Below are 16939 nucleotides of genomic sequence, written 5' to 3'. Positions count from 1 at the left end.
GAGGATTGTTCCAGCCCAGGTGCAGAACCCTGCACTTGCTCTTGTTGAACCTCATGAGGATTACCTGGGCCCACATCTCCAGCTTGTCCAGGTCCCTCTAGCATATCAACACCCCCACTCAGCTGGCTGTCATCTGCAAACTTGCTGATGGTGCACTCAATCCCACTGTATCATTGATAAAAGTATTAAAAACGGCACAGGTCCCAGTACAGACCCCTGAGGAACACTACTTGTCACTGCTCTCCATTTGGACTTCAAGCCATTGAGCACCACCCTCTGGATGTGACCATCTAGCAAATTCCTTATCCTCTGAACAGTCCACCCATCAAATCCATATCTCTTTGTTGTGGGGGACCATGTCAAAGGCCTTGCAGAAGCGCAGACAGATCACATTCAAAGGCTGTCCCTTATCTACTGACATAGTCACTTCATCATAGAAAGCCACTAGGCTGGTCAGGCAGTATTTGCCCCTAGTAAAGCCATGCTGGCTATCTTGAATCACCTCCCTGTCTACTACTAGAAGGCATAGGGGTGCACCCTTGCAAGGGAAGATTGTGAAGAAACCTGTTACTTTCTCATTTTTAGCCTGGAGGGTGGGGAAGCAGCAAATCTTTAAAACAAACCTCAACTAGAGGTAAACAGCGAGAAAAGACCTAAATGGCAATAGTACTCTTTGCAAGATAACACAATTTTGCATTGCTCACAAAGAAGTGAAGAAGCAATCTCCAGTCCATGAACTGGAGAAACAGAGCAGACATTCTGTTGTCCTTTCTTGCCAAGACATCTGTTACATGGTTGTCAGTTACTGCAGCTATCTAGACTGACTTCACTGGGCCTCTTGCAGACCTGCACTGGTCTTCACATATCCATCCTCAAGGTTTGTGTTGGGATTCAGCTGCAAGGATGCTCTTCACATCTCAAAAATAATCATGGACAAATGCAAAACCAAACCTTAACACCGCTGGATGATGCAGTAACTCAGTAACTTCAAAGCATAGCATTGCTAATCTCCCAAGTATATGGGTAGTGTTATATCAGCTTCCCTGGCATAAGAAGGTAAGTGTTTCTAACACACAGAAAGGAGGCTCAGAATTAGTCACTTGACCAGAGATACAAGATTCATGGACACAATCATTACTATAGAAGAAAGGGTGAGAACAATACCCTAAGTAAATACCAAGTGTGCCTGTGACACTTGGGCAAATGGAAAGAGGGAGTTTCACTTTAATGGATCAGGAGGCATGAGGTAAGCACACAGCTCCTTCCCACAAGCTATACCACTTTCTCCATGCTCCCAAAGCTGACACAGGAGATGCAAGTGGCAAGTCCCTTGCATAGCAATCTAATGTATGACTTGCCACTAAGCAGCTTCCCTAGTGTTTGCATTTACCTTAACCAAACTAAACAGAAGAGTGCTGGAAGGAACCTCAGTAAGTCCTTTTAGCCCAGCTCTCTGTTCCCATTGTGCATGCAATACTGACTGTCAGTCTATTACAACAAGTTAACACCACTTGTGTCACTGGAGATCTAGGAACATCTCATGTCTTCTGCAGCACCGCATTGTTTGAGAGTTTTTATGATGTCTGATTTGACCATCCACCAATTCAATTCATACTTGTTGTTTACATTCCATTTTCAGAGCAGATAAGGCAGATAACCCCCTTTCCTGTAACAGCTCTTATCTGTATTGCCACTTAGCTTGAAAGCAGAATACTGAAAGGTTGTCCAGTTTGTAGATTTTTCTGTTTCTCTGTCCTTTCTCTTCACATTTGACTATTTGCTTCTCATATAGTTTGGTTCACCAACCTATCTTTCAAGTGGCAAGCCAATCTCATTGCAAGTCCTGTACACCCTGTTTTAAATATCTGGGAAGGATGTTAGCCTTTTCACAAAAACATGACACTGAGTCACATTTTTCTAATGTTTAACCTCCAGTTCTGTTTCCACCTAAACAGTTCTTCCCCTGCCCATCCACTTCCCACTTCCACTGTTAGTCACTGCTGCTTTCACAATAAGCATTCATCTCTTGCACCCATGTCAGGCTGTATCAGGCTGTCAGCTGCAAATTCTCAGTCTGTCCTCTGTCTTCCAGTGTACATGGAGCCTTCATGTTATCTAAAAGTTTAATAAATTCAGTAAGGCCATCTCCATTCAAGAAGGTGGTTTCAAATTCTCATTAAATTAACAATAGAAATAGAAACTCTTCCATCAGAACATTTAAGCTTTTGCTAGATCTTTATGCATTTTGGGAGATAGAAAGCCAGGCCTTACCAAATTCAAATGGTAACAACAGAAACAGACGTTTGCAGTAATTATGATTTTAGTGAGAATATCAGACACTGCCTACATGTTAATATTTATTAAGTCAGATACTTCTGCAGCTGCGTGCTTCTTCCCCTTATAAATTTTAACTTCTGGAAGGTTTGTTGCAAGAGAGACAGCATAACACAAAGGACAATGTGAAATAGAGCTAGTAATGCAGAGATGTTTCCTGCCTCAAGAATTTGCCTCTGGTTCAGTTTAGAAAACAAGAGGATAAGTCTGAAAGGGAATGCAGTGACCATGGTGAACCTCCAAAAGGCTCAGATAGCTCCCAACCACATACAATCACTCCAGGCACCACACTCACAAGTTGGTACCTTGTTTTATACATAAGAATTAAACACCAAAGGTAATTTGAACCTAAAGGAACTTGCAGGAACTTATGAAATAGAAAGGCAACAAGAAGCATTATCTGACAGTCACTCTGTGGCAGCAGCCAGGCTCTCCCAAGCTCTAGGCACAGGGTAAGGATAGCCCAGAGTCCTTGGGAAGCAGGCTGGAAGAGCCTGTCCAATCAGGAACTGACAAATTCCTTCTTGACACCTTTTTTGTGAAGACAATGTTACAGAAAGTCATGGCTTTTGCCATGCCTAATTGTCCCTGCCCATGTTCCTTGGCCTAGGGCCCCGTATGAGTGCCATCAGCCCCTGTACCAGCCACAGCTGGGCTCCAGCTCACCCAGATGAGCTGAGCCCACTCGCAGGCCTACATCCTGACTCAGCCTCAGCCTGTTGCCAGGGATATGCCTGATGTCCAGGGCTGCCTCAGAGCCCTCAGCTGCAATTGTCCTGGCTAGGGCAGTAGGACAGGCCGTAATGCCAAGACCTGACCCGATGGATCCCCAAGGAGAGCCCCCATTCCCCATGGGACACAATGACAGAGGGCTGCTGTAGTGTGAGTCACCAACCACTAGTACAGAAGCAAATAGAAAGGCCTTTTTTGAGGGTCATTGCTTATTTATCAAGTACATCCCCATCAAGTGGGAAGAGTGGTATGTCACTCCAAATCCCATCACTGTTTTCCCAGTCGGGGAGATCTGTGATATGCTTAAAGCCAACTCCTTTCCTTACCCTTTAAAGCAAGGACTGAGACTGTTTGCACCAATGTTAGCACCATGAAAATAGCTATGGATCACTCAAAGGCACTCCAAGTCTTAGTGCTTAATGTCTTTTAACCTCAAAGCCAAAGCCAAGAGGGAATTAACATAGAAGTCACAAGTATAAACCTTCAGACACTATCTTAATTTACCTCCGACCAACTAATAACTACATAACAGGACAAGTTTATAAGTATGAAATGTCTACGAATGGCCATGAAATGAGGAAAAGTCTTCAGTTTAAGGAGGTCTTCTCATTTAGAGATCCCATTCAGGAGTACAATCCAGCAAGATAGAAGCCCTTTGAAAGGCTAAATAAGAATTTACAGCCACACAGGTATTAATATCCACAATGCCACGTATCTGCCACATATGACAGACGTAAGAGCATCTTATAGTTTAAGATGGTGGGAATCCCTCACCCAAAACCAAAGATAATTCATTTTCACTAGGCCACTGCAGGAACTGAAGTTTTATGAACCAGCACCCTGTGCTCTGAGGAAGGCTGGCCATCTTGCAGTCCAGTTGAAATGCTCTCCCCATCCTGAGACAAAGTAACACTAGATCCCCATCCATAAGCCATGTACGTATATGTACAAGTTTCAGCACATATAACCCCTTCAAAGTAGTTTTTCAGAGCATGAACTGACAAGATTACTATTGCCCAAGCCCTGTGAATCCAGGGCAGACAGCACTGCAACAACAATGGGAACAGCCACACACCCTTTGCTACATGCTGACCCTAGATGGCACACCTTCAAGTGCTACTCACTGGGAAGTTAGCCACCTTTCAGAAAAAAAAAAAAAAAAAGACTATATGCACTGATAGTCAGACTTTCCACAATACTGAATTTTGTAAGTAACTTTAAAAAAGATATTCTCATTTTTTACTTCAATCTTGTCTTTCATACACACCCACCTCTCTGTCATATGTAACCAGAAACGAATCATAACAGCAGCTGCTCTAAGTATTTTTTTCTGCTTTTTCTTCACTAGAAATAACACTTCTATTTGTGCCCACTAATAGGCTCACTGTAACTTTTAACTCTGTCCAAAAATCTTCTTGTCCACTACACAGCTTATTCCCCCATCCACAGAGACACATGCAATATTCTTTGCTTCTGTGTCTCCTATGTATCCCTCTCTGACATGATTTTTGCATCCTTACAGTGTTCCTCACGACTGCACTTCAGTTTGCCAAGTTTTCAACTACACAGCCACAGCTTTTTATAGCTTGCTGAATACAAGTTGCTTTGTTTTGTTCTTTGTCCTTAATGCAAACCACACTTTGTCAATACAGGTCATGCGAATCCCTAATGCTGTCCAAGGGAGAGCATGTTTTCTATCATGTGCCATTAATACCAGTTGTCTTCTCAGAAAATCAGGAGACAATCCAGGAGTACTTTATGCACTCAAAAATATGATAATGAGCTTTCCAACCCTGTTTTCTTGCAGCCCCTCAAGGGAGTCTGGCTTTGTTTTTAAAAAGACCCACTCGTTTCTATGCCCATTCATTTTCAGACAGAGCCAGTGACTGATTAACATCCTCTTCATTACAAAATACAGAGTGGGAGCTTGGACATGCTCTACAAAGGATGCTTTGCCATAAGGAAACAAGATATCAAATGCTAATATTCTCATCCATTGGTCTTAGCCACGCATTCCTTTTGTTTCCTAATAACATGCCAAATTTTTCACAGTATTGGGAAGGATGAGGTATTTTAGGGATTATATTCCCCTGACCTCTGGATAGGAGGTACAGCTGTATCCATCATTACCTTTCTTTGGGAAGCACCCTGTATTTCCAAACTGCTAAAACCATCTAGGCCAAAATTTTGGAAGCTTGAACATGGGGCAGGAACAAAACACCTACATGAGCAAGCACACCTAGAAGAAATTCCCAACTTCTTTTAAGTCCATGGCCTCCAGGACAGCTTCCCATGACCTAACAGTCTATACAGCATTAGCAAGTCAACTCCACAGTTAGCACCCTCATTAGAGCACACTCAGCAGAGGCTAACCTCCTCTTCTGGTGGACTGAAAGGTATGCAGACAAGAAAACTGTTTGCTATACTGTTTCTGTGATACTGACAAAAGGACATAAGTAGCTGTAGGAGCTCATCTACTTTTGCAAGGGGAAAACGTTCACTTCATGAAGTTAACAGACATAAGAGTAAAAATGTTTTCTCTGTGAAAGGTTAGACAGCGTCTATGGAGAAGACCTTGGTTTGCAGTGTTTCTAGGCTTTCATGTCTAAAGTACTCACCAAAACTGGTTCTCTCTATAAAAGCAGAAAAGAACAGGTTGGTTTTTTTCTGAGAAAATTCTCAACACTAGGTTATTCCCTGAATGCTTGTTTCATAGCAGAGATATGTGCAAAAGAAGAAAGAGAACATAAGATAGCTAAATTGTACTGAATTTTCAAACCAAATAACATTGTGTCATGCACTTGATTCACTTCAGTGATGATGGAAGAAGATGTGTTCTAAACCCAGTAAGACCACCTGAAAAGCAGCATATTTAGATTTCATAAGACATGTCATATATTAAGACTTTGCTTAATTCACTTATTTAGCAAAACTTCAAACCCTTAAGTCATCCTATAAAGGCTCTGCAAAGTAGCAGTGTACATCTTTGTGATGTATTTATCATATCTTCCTAGAAGTGTTGGGATGCTGTCATTATAAGTAATTTCTACTCAGAATGCAAGAACAGATTATATACACACACGTTTTCCCCAGTATTTAACATGGTTATGCAACTCAAAAGCAGCTAAATTCTCTGATGATATAAATAAGCAAGAACAAGTCACATGAGCAGTGCTTTATCCATTTACAGTCAGAATTTAGCCCAGATAATTCTGAAGCAGAATCTGCCACAGGCAACTAAGTAGTTTTCACAGCTTCTTTTCCACCTCTGGAATCTTTAAGTATTGATCTCAATCTAATAAGGCTAAAGCCTTCAGATTTTATTCAGGACTTGAACTTGCAGCCCTCTTCTAAGGCCAAGACTGACCCAGAAGCATTTCCTTCAGGGTCCTTGCTGCTGGAATGCTACCTTACCATCTGCCTGTCCACATTCTTAGGAAGAGTATATGTACTGGATCTCTTCCCATATCCTGAAAAGACTTTACACTGCTCTCTACCTAGTTACAATTTTAGTCAACCAGGGCTTTCAGCTGTTGCTTTCTCCCCGTACCTGTATCACTTTCCTCTGCTTTATTTACCTTTAACTGAATTTTGTAGCTCTGCCTAAACTAGAACCCAGGTCAAATTAACAACTCCATGCTATATTCAGCTCTTGGGCCTTCAACATAAGAACATGGACCTATTGGAGCACCTCCCCAGGAGGGTCATAAAAATGACTGGAAGGCTGAAGCACCTCTCCTGTGAACACAGGCTGAGATAGTTTGGGTTGTTCAGCCTGAAGAAGGCTCCCAGGAGATCCTGCAACAATCTTCCATTGCCTAAAAGAGGCCTACAAGATGGAAAGAGACTTTTAACAGGGGTACATGGTGATAGGACAAGGGGTAGTGGCTTTAAACTGGAAGAGGGTAGATTTAGATTAGATATAAGGGAGAAATTCTTTACTGTGAGAGTGGTGAGGCATGGGAACAGGTTGCTCAGAAATGTTGTGCATACCCCATCCTTGGAAGTGTTCAAGGCCAGGCTGGATGGGGATTTGAGCAACCTGGTATAGTGGAAGGTATCCCTGCCCATGGCAAGAGGGCTACAACTTGATGATTTCTAAGGCTTCTTCCAACTCAAACCATTATAATGATATAGAATCATACATTTTATCCTATTAGACACTAAGGACTAACTTGAAGATACTAAATTAATGTGCCTTATTTAACACTGATAAAAATAACACTACTACTGAAAAATATCCAATCAAGAATGACGTCTCATCAGCTGACATGCAAACAGACACTTGTGATTAAACATAAGAAAACCCTTTTCTATTGTGAAGGTGGTCATAATCTGGAATCTAAAGCTGTGCCTTGGTTGCTTGACTTTAGCTGGAATGCACAGATTTCTTTCACCTCTTGGATCACATACCCTCCCTTGTGCAGAAGATCACCTCTCATGTGACAGCCATGATGAAATAAATGGCTGTTTCCCACAACTTGGTCTTTCTGGAAAAAAAACATTTTAATTCAAAGAGGAAAAAGGAAGGGGAAAAGACAAAAGCAGAAAAAAACAAACAAAAACTACTTTAAATATTAATTTAAACGTCTTTAAGGTGACAAAAAGATCGTTAGATTCACAGACATGGTCTATGTAACTTCTCCCTGAGAATATACTGTTCTACCAGAGCACGTTCTTGAAGGATGGTAACAGATTTAGTGTTTCAGAGAAACACGCTGGAAATCCATAAAAAGCTAGTTACACTTTTTAAATGCAACTTGAAGGGGAGCTATGCTTTTTCACCAAGGAACAGCCTTAACATTCTGGCCATAAATCTAAGCTTAGGAACAGGACAACTTGGACAACATAGAAAATGAAGAAAACAGTGGTACTGATTGGCTGTAACTTTGAGGACTTCAGCATTAACTTTTGTTCAGACTTCCCTGCTATTGCTGCCATCCTAAGACATTAACCCGAACAATAAGAAATTCTCTTATATCTGACATTCAATCTTCTGGTTGCTGAACTACACAGATGTAAGGAGCATTGGACTCTAGGAAGAAAATGCCAGCTACTCCAACTCAGAAACATCAAGCTGCAGCAATACCAGGGTATTTGCACCTTCTGAGATCCTTCATGAAGGAAGATCAGAATCAACAGTGCATCTGTCTATCAGAGAACATTTCCTGTCCAGATTACTGAGCTAACAAATTAATGTACCACCCAGACCCATCCCATTCCTGAAGGAACAAAGAGCACACCGATTAAGTCTGAGACAGGAGCAACCAGAAACAAAGGGGTTATGTTAAGATTCTGTCACTTATTAGCTTGTCACTAAAGCAATAATAGTTGTGCACTTGCTCTCTCCATTTCAATCATGCTTCCCCTATCCTAGCAGCAATTTGTTCTCTTATTCTTTCTGAACTTCCACAACTAGCTCTTGTCCTGCCCTCAGAGGAATGGAAGCCAGAAGCTATCCCCTTCTTGTGGAACTAAAGTACTATTTGGGCAGAGGTCAGACCTTTCCTAGAAGTGTATCTGTACGTTCACATTCCAACAAATCAGTTCTACTTCCCTTTCACAGCAAGGTTCGAAGAGAATAAGAAGGGAGATGCCAAAACATGCCTAGATTCAACATGTGATCATGGATGCCATCATCCTTTTAAACACACATTGACCTACCCATACACCTGCTGTAATCAGGCACTTTGTGAAAGGAAGGCACTTCAACAGCTGCATCCAAGACCTCCTACTTACCTATCCTAGTACCTCAGAATTCATGTTACTGCTTGGATATTTATGATGGGCTCTTATTTCCGTCACCTATTTTAATTGGAACTACACACTGCCGCTAGTTACCAATTTAAAATCAGGGCATCATGATACAGTTGAGATTTTTCTCAGCAACTGAAAAGAATGATTTCACAGAGCAGCTTAACTGGAAATAACATGAAGTTCCAGCAAGCCATCTGTTCTAACCTTTCTGTTAAAGTTAACAGCTATTCCGGATTTCCACAAAGGAAGACAGTGAATACTACTAATGTGTAGAAAACAAAAATAAAGGACACAAACAGCACAGTGCTGCATACTGATGCAATCCAGTTACTTCTCTCCCAACACAGAAGATAATCTAGACTTTCCCTAGGTTGTCAGAACCTGCCACACAGTTAAGGCAGGCATCACCAGAAACACCCAGTGACTGACTGCAGATTGAGCACACAACGAACCATTTAACACTGCCATCAGCCCCCAGCACATCTGAACCTACAGCATATTTTTGAGATGAAGCATCAGTTACCCTGTGCTCAAAACCAATTCTAAGGATGGATACAATACTATAATAAATCAGTTTAACATTAGTCCCAGATAACTGGGGAGGTCTCAGCTGACTGAAGATTGACAAATATCATACCTATCTACAACAAGGGCCAGGAGGACCGAGGGAACTACAGGCCTGCAAGTCTGACTTCAGTGCTGGGGAAGGTCATGGAGCAGGTCGTCTTGAGTGCCATTATGCACAATGTGCAGGACAGCCAGGAGGTCAGAGACAGTTTGCATGGGTTCCTGAAAGGCAGGTCCTGCTTGATGAACCTGATCCCCTTCTATGACAAGGTGACCTGCTTAGTGCATGACGGAATGGCTGTGGATGTTGTTTACCTGGAGTTTAGAAAAACATTTGACACAATCTCTTACATCATTGTCCTGGAGAAACTGGCTGCTCATGCCTCGAATGGGTTTATGCTTTGCTGGGTTATAAACTGGATGGACAGACAGCTGCAAAGCATGGCAGTGAACATACTCAAATCCAGTTGGTGCCTGGTCATTAGTGGTGTTCCCCAGGGCTCAGTGATAGAACCATTCTCGTTTAATATCTTTATCAATGAGCTGGATGAGGGAATTAAGTGCATGCTCAGTAAGTTTGCAGATAACACCAAAGTGGGTGGGAGTGTTGATCTGCTCAAAGGTAGGAAGGCTTTACAGAGTGATCTGCATAGGCTGATTCAATGGGCCGAGGTCAGTTGCATAGGGTTCAACAGGGCCAAGTGCCAGGCTCTGCACTCAGGTCACAACACCAGGCAATGCTACAGGTGTGGGTAACAGCGGCTGGAAAACTGCCCAGAGGGAAAGGACCTGGTGATATTGGTTGACAGCCAGATGACAGTCAGTAACGTGTTCAGGTAGCCAAGAAGGCCAACAGCATCCTGGCCTGTATCTGGAATAGCGTGACCAAGAGAAGCAGGGAAGTGTTTGCACCCCTGTACTCGGCACTGGTGAGGCTGCACCTCAAATACTGTGTTCAGTTTTGCACCCATCACTACAATAAGGACCCTGAGGTGCTGGCACATGCCCAGAGAAAGGCTGGTACAGGGTCTGGAGAACAAGTCCTATGAGGAGAGGGAACAAGGATTGTTTAGTGTGCAGAAAAGGAGGTTGAGGAAAGACCTCATCACTTTCTACAACTACTTGAAAGGAGGTTGTAGTGAAGTGGGAGTTTTTCCTCTTCTCCATTTTATCAAATGACAGAACAAGAGGAAATCATAGAATCACAGAATTGTCAGGGTTGGAAGGGACCTCAAGGATCATCTAGTTCCAACTCCCCTGACACAGGCAGGGACACCTCACACTAGATCAGGTTGCCCAGAGCCACATCCAGCCTGGCCTTGAAAACTTCCAGGGATGGGGCTTCTACCACCTCCCTGGGCAACCTGTTCCAGTGTCTCACCACCCTCATGGTGAAAAACTTCTTCCTAACATCCAACCTGAATCTACCCATTTCTATTTTTTTAACATTCCCTCTAGTCCTGTCACTACCTGACACCCTAAAAAGTCCCTCACCAGCCTTCTTGTAGGCCCCCTGAAATTGCATCAGGGGAGATTTAGATTGGATATTAGGAAAATTTCTTTACTGAAAAAGTGGTCAGGCATTGGAATAGAGTGCCCAGGGAAGTGATGAAGTCACTATCCCTGCAGGTGTTCAAAAAATGTGCAGACATGGCACTTCAGGACATGCTATAACAGCCATGGTGGTGTTAGGTTGATGGTTGGACTTGATAACCTTAGAGCTGCTTTCCAACCAAAACAAGTCTATGATTCTACAATAACATTGAGATTGGAGAGGGAAAGATGGTATTAAGTAATTTATATATTTTTTTAAAATAAGTATTTTCTACTTGTAGTTAACAAGACCACAAGACTTCTGTAAGTGGCTCTTAACTTTTTCTTTTTATCTTGGCAGCTTTAGCTCATTCTCACTAACTTAAACTTCTTCCTCCTCTGCACCTTCCCTTTCACAGAGGGGCAGTCTTCCAAAGCAAACAGCTTGACACTTAGTTTGAGCCTTGTCTGATTCAAGGATTTCTTTCCAGCATTGACATAGCTGAAGTCTCATAAGACTTTAGTCCAGAAAGACATTTGTCTTCTGGCATATTAGAGCTCGACCTGCTGGACAGCAGCTCTGCAGAGAAGGATCTGGGAGTCCTGGTGGACAGCAAAGTTAATTATGAATCAGCAATGTTCACCTGTGGCCAAGAAGGCCAATGGTATCCTGGGGCACATTAAGAAGATTGTAACCAGCAGGTCGACAAAGGTTGTCCTCCCCTTCTATTCTACCCTAATACTGCCCAGTTCCAGGCTCTCCAGTCCAAGAGAGACAAGGAACTGAAGTAGAGAATCCAGTGGAGGGCTACAAAGATGATTAGAGGACTGAAGAACCTTTCCTACAAGGAAAGACAAGGAAATCCCCTTTCTGGGACTCAGACAGGGGATTTCATCAATGCTTATAAATATCTAAAGGGTGGGTGTTAAGAGGATGGGGCAGGCTCTTTCAGATGCCTCTAGTGACAGGACAAGGGGTAAAGGGCACAAAGCAGAATACCTCAAGTTCCATCTGAACACAAGGAAAAAAACTCTTTACTTTGTGGATGACAGAGCACTGGAACAGGCTGCACAGAGAGGTCGTGGAGTTTCCTCTCTGGAGATATTTAAAACTTGTCATGACTGGATCCTGTGCTCTAGACCCTGCTTTAGCAGGGGAGCTGGACTGGATGATCTCCAGAGGACCCTTCCAACCCCTAGCATTCTGTGATCAGATCATGTTTGATCAAAAGGCCACACCTGGAAGTTTTAGTGCTAATAAAACAGAAGTTTTACCTGTCTCACAAATCCCTCTTCTTTGAAGCTCCAAATCTAGAAAGAAAGGATTCTTACATTCAACACACTAGAATGGAGAATACAGGTTTGTTAGTGCTCTGTGTCTGACCCTGCATTTCTTGATTCTACTCTATTAGTGACCAAAAAAAGTGCTGCCACTGCAAAGGACAGCTGTCTTCACCTCTGTCGAGACCTCTTTCTCAGCAGGTACAGATTCAAACTCTTCAATCAGAACAGTGTTCAATCGAGTGACAAAGGAGCTACTATAAGCATGCTTAGCATGACTCCAAATACATATGGTCTAAAACCAGTCAGTCTAGAATTCTAAAAGCTTAGTTACATACAATACAATAGTTACCACAGCTTGGAATTTGAGTAGTCAAAAATAGCACAGAGGGTACATATTTCACACATCAAATCGCTGTGCAAACCGAACATCCACTGAACCAAATCATCATGCTATGAACAGCATATAGCAAGTATCATCATGATGATCAACAGAATTAAAGGGCAGCAGCAACCTCTTCCCCATCTATTACTAGAAGGAAATATGCACAGCAATATCCATACACCTTCTTTAAAGGATGTCTGCATCTATTTCTGACAACCATAAATCAGACTCCTTCATTTCAGAGGAAATATGAATTCCTGAATTAATCAGTCATCAACTTAGTTCTTTTCCAAAAGAGTATTAAAATGCTAATCCCAGTTTTGTCTGTTTTAAAGTGTATCACTACAAAGTAATGATAGAACCAATCAGCCAGCAAAGACAGACAAAATAAGTTAAAATTGATACTGAGAAATAACATCACACCATGAAGCTTGTGGTCCAGAACTTGAATATGCTTACGAATAAGAATCATCACTTACAGAGCTTTGTGAAGAGGCACATAAGATTGGTATTTAAACACTTTTCGGGGTCTAGCTATTTCTAGAGGTAGACCTGGCTTCTAGTTGCACATCTGTCAGAAGTATGACAGAACTTTCTTTGGGCTCCAGTGCCCAAATCTTTATCCCAAGCTGCTTCCTCAGATATGTTTCCAGCTGTCCCAAATTATGATTTTCAGCACACTATGCCAAGTACAGCAGCACATTTTTTCACTTACCCTTTAACAGGAAAACGAACAAATTATACACTACCAAAAACACAAACAGTGAAGACAAGTAACCTTAGGCAAACTGACAGCTCAGGTGAAGATGACAGCAATCATCTCATCCCATTCTGCAATCCAAATGTTTTATTTCACAACCCAGCTCTTCATAAGCGTTAATCTTTTTTTGTGAAGCCTTGCTGCTAGACAGCCAAAGTGGCTGCCGAGGCCTGCAGACAAATACAGTACAATGAATGCCTCCCTAGGCGAAGCAGTGGTGCAACTTGCCACACAAGCCAGTCCACTGAGATCTGTGTGCTGCTGCTGTGTGTCACATCATGTTATTTCACCACTCTTTCGGTATCCACTCCGGCCAAAGCCATGCAAAAGGATAGGTTAGGGCGGCATACACAGAAAGGCACAGGGAATCCCATTTCCAGATCCCTTTCTGCCCTGCACAGGGCAGCCGGATCCGCGGCTTTCCCACCTGTACACAGGAAAGAGGCACCCGCCACACAATACCACAGCCAAACAAGGGGCCTGCGCGGCACGCTCAGCTCTGGGAGCCTGCCCGCTTCCCATGGGGATCCCCGCATCTGCTGGGGCTCGGGGCACTGCTACAGCGCCCGGGAGGTGATGCCTGTGACTAAGCACAGGCGGCCTCCTCTCGCCCTCCCCGCCACTGCCTCGGCCAGTCTCTCCCCGCACCATGAGCATCAGCGGCCTGACAGTAGCGCCGCTCCCGGGCAGGAAGCACGGGGCAGGAGGCACCTGCCGTTTCTCTCCCTTGGCGAAAGGCCAAGCATCAGCCCAGGCCGACAGCCGGACCCGCAAGGGCTCTCCTCCTCGGAGTCGCGACCCAGGCCTCAGCGCCTCGCTACAGACACCCTCAGCGTGCACCCCAGCTCCCAAGGGCCGCCCGGAGCCGCCCAGGCTCGCCGCCCCCAGACCCGGCAGCCCGCCCTCCGCGTACCGCTGCCATCCTTGAAGTGAGGGGGTGGGACGTCTCGCAGCGACCGGGTCCAGCCCCCCATCTCCCCTTCCTCTTCCTCCTCCTCCTCCTCCATAGGGCCGGGGCCGCCCGGGAGAACGCTGCATCCGCCGACCTGCCGCTGCCGCCGCCGCTCCGCTGGGGTGGCCGCCGCCCTAGGGGCGCGGCGCCGAGCCACCCGGCCCCGCGGCCCTGGCCCCTCCGGGCGCCCGTCGTCCTCCTCGTCGTCCTCCTCGTCCTGAGAGGAGGCGGCGGAGCGGGAGTCAGCCGAGGTGCTGTAGAAGGGGTTGCCGCTGCTGTCCTGGCCCGACTCCCCGAAGACGTCGTCGGAGATCTGCAAGCTCTCGTACCGGGAGCGGGCTGCCTCCAGCAGCGACAGCGCCTTCCTCCGCGCCGGCCCGCCGTCGCCCTCCGCCATCATCTCGGCCGCCGCCAGCAGCCGCCCCCGCTCCCCTCGGCCTGGCTCGGCCGGGTCCTGCGGCCGCAGGCAGCAGCCCAGCAGCAGGAGCGGCTCGGGCACGGTGGCGGGCAGGCAGGGAGTGGGGGAAGCCCCACCACTGCCGGGGCTGAGCCCTGCCTCCCGCTCCCGCCCGCACCACCCGCCCCTGTGTGTGTGCAGGGACATGGGAGGAAGGAGCCAGCTCAACATCTCCAAGTACCACATCCAACCAATTACCGCGGCACTCCGCGCCCGGGAGGTGGGGTTATATGGGCGCTGCGGGCCGGCGTGGGCCACCCACCGCCCGCCCCACTGCACGCCGCAGCTCCGCCCATTTAAAACCACAGCGCCGGCTGCGGCTGGATCCGCCGCTGCACGCCGCCGCCGGAAGGGGGGACCCTGCGTCGAGCCCGGCCCCGTCTGGAGCTGTCCGCCCGCCCGCGGTGCTGGAGCCGGGCAAGGCTCTGGAGCCGCGCAAGGCAGAGGCGGGAGCTGTGGCCTCGCTGCCTGAAGGAACGTCAATAGCACCCAGCGCACAGGAAAGGTAGTGAAGAGCTCCTGAAGGCAAGAGGCCACCAGATGGAGCTGGCTGCGGAGCCCCATGCAGCTGGGGCTTTCTCAGAGAGGAGAAACGTGCTGAGGTAGGACCCGGGTGGGTCGAGGCCTCGACAGCATGGTCAGAGCTGTGCTGTCTCATCTTGGATTTACAGCAGGTGAGGGAGTGTGGACATGGCAGCCAGGATGCTCATGGCCCTGCCCCAAAATAGAGTACAGAGCTCCAGCACTGGGGTGGCCCTTGAAGCAAAGCAAGCACAGTGCTGGAGCACAGAACTGGGAAGCATCTGGCACTTGGACCACACCAGCCAGTTACTTGTAGGTTGCTGAACCTACTACCTGTCTTGCATCTGGGGTGATGCACAATCTCCTGCCCATTACTGGATCCATCACTGAGTGTGCTGCAGGTTGTGGGGCTGAGGACCTGTTGTGTCCGTTTTGGTTTCCTAGGCAAATATGATATGAAGTAACCAACCATTCTTCAGAAATTGCCACTGATTTAAAAGCAATTTGGTGACAGAAGACAAACAAGGGAAGTGAATATATCTGTGACCTGACCAGGTTAGTTAAACATGGTTCAGAAGTATCCCTAGAGTAATGTAAGAATTTCATACAGCAGCTGAAGGCCCTGGTTGTGCAACAGTCAGAACAGTCTGATGTTACAGGAATGTTTGAAATCTCTGATCAAGGTTTATTATTATTACTATTGGCATCCCACTGTGCTGGTTACTGTACACTCATTAAGAAAACAGTCCCTGCCTCCCTTTTCACCAACAGTAATAGCAGCTATCAAGCTTACCCTTTCACAGCAGTGCTTTAAAAAATAAACAGTAATCAGAATCTGTGGATTGATTATATGCAATTGGGGGGCAGGGGGAGGAATATTATTTGCATTATTTGATGCAACTATTCAGTTTATGTTGACCTGAAGATCTGTTAGTGCTGCAGATTCCAAAAATGTTGTGAATGTTTTTGTCTTTAAAAAGAAAAGGAAGATTAAGGTACTTCTGATGACTCTCAAGGAGTGTAGCCCAACCTACAATATGATAAAAGTTGGACTGTGTAGGTATTTAAAAGACCAGTCTTATGTTCTATTCAGATACTTAAAAATTGCAATGACTTCTTTAAAACTTTAAAGTTCTCTATAGTACATACAGTCAAATCCAGAGAAAAGAATCCATATTCTGTGCATCCTTCCACAAACAGAAAAGCCCAGTCTAATTTGAGGAGTGTGATTTAAGCTGTATTTCTACTTTGAAAAATCTCAGCAGCATCTTATTGATTATATTTTAAAATTTATACTAAGGGATTTTTAAAAGATGTCCTACTCCAACATCTGCCAGATTAGCCTGTAACCTGAGCATCACACTGGATTTGTTTTGTCTCACTGGTCACCAGAAATCATGGATCTGTAGGCCAAGCTACCCTTTCAATCATATCTGTGCCACCCTGTGTCTTTAGAATACCCAATCAGGAAGGCGTAACTGGACTTGCAGAGATTTTCTTGCTGGTAGTGATGAGTGATCAGCTTGAAACTCATGAATCCAGTTTACTGAGTTGGCATGTAAAAAACACAGATTATTCTTCACAAACATCTTTTTTAAATATGCAGTTCCCGTGAAACAAAATATAGTGATGCCCCATGACATGTTTTTTAAGACTGAG

The 16939-nt window shown here is 45.1% G+C and overlaps 1 protein-coding gene across 1 annotated transcript in view; it reads right to left on the bottom strand.

The window, feature by feature from the left end:
• Positions 1-14698, bottom strand: part of PGBD5 (piggyBac transposable element derived 5) — a 70124-nt gene extending 55426 nt beyond the window's left edge. The window contains exons 1-2 of the mRNA XM_054399206.1: positions 14459-14698; positions 14263-14350 (exon numbers count right to left, since the gene is read on the bottom strand). Coding sequence (XP_054255181.1) covers positions 14263-14350; positions 14459-14698 — 328 coding nt within the window. The remainder of the gene's footprint in view (positions 1-14262; positions 14351-14458) is intronic.
• Positions 14699-16939: the final 2241 nt, after the last annotated feature.

The sequence above is a fragment of the Indicator indicator genome, chromosome 2, assembly GCF_027791375.1.
Source record: "Indicator indicator isolate 239-I01 chromosome 2, UM_Iind_1.1, whole genome shotgun sequence".
Classification (NCBI taxonomy): domain Eukaryota; kingdom Metazoa; phylum Chordata; class Aves; order Piciformes; family Indicatoridae; genus Indicator; species Indicator indicator.
This window is presented reverse-complemented; position numbering and strand designations above follow the sequence as displayed.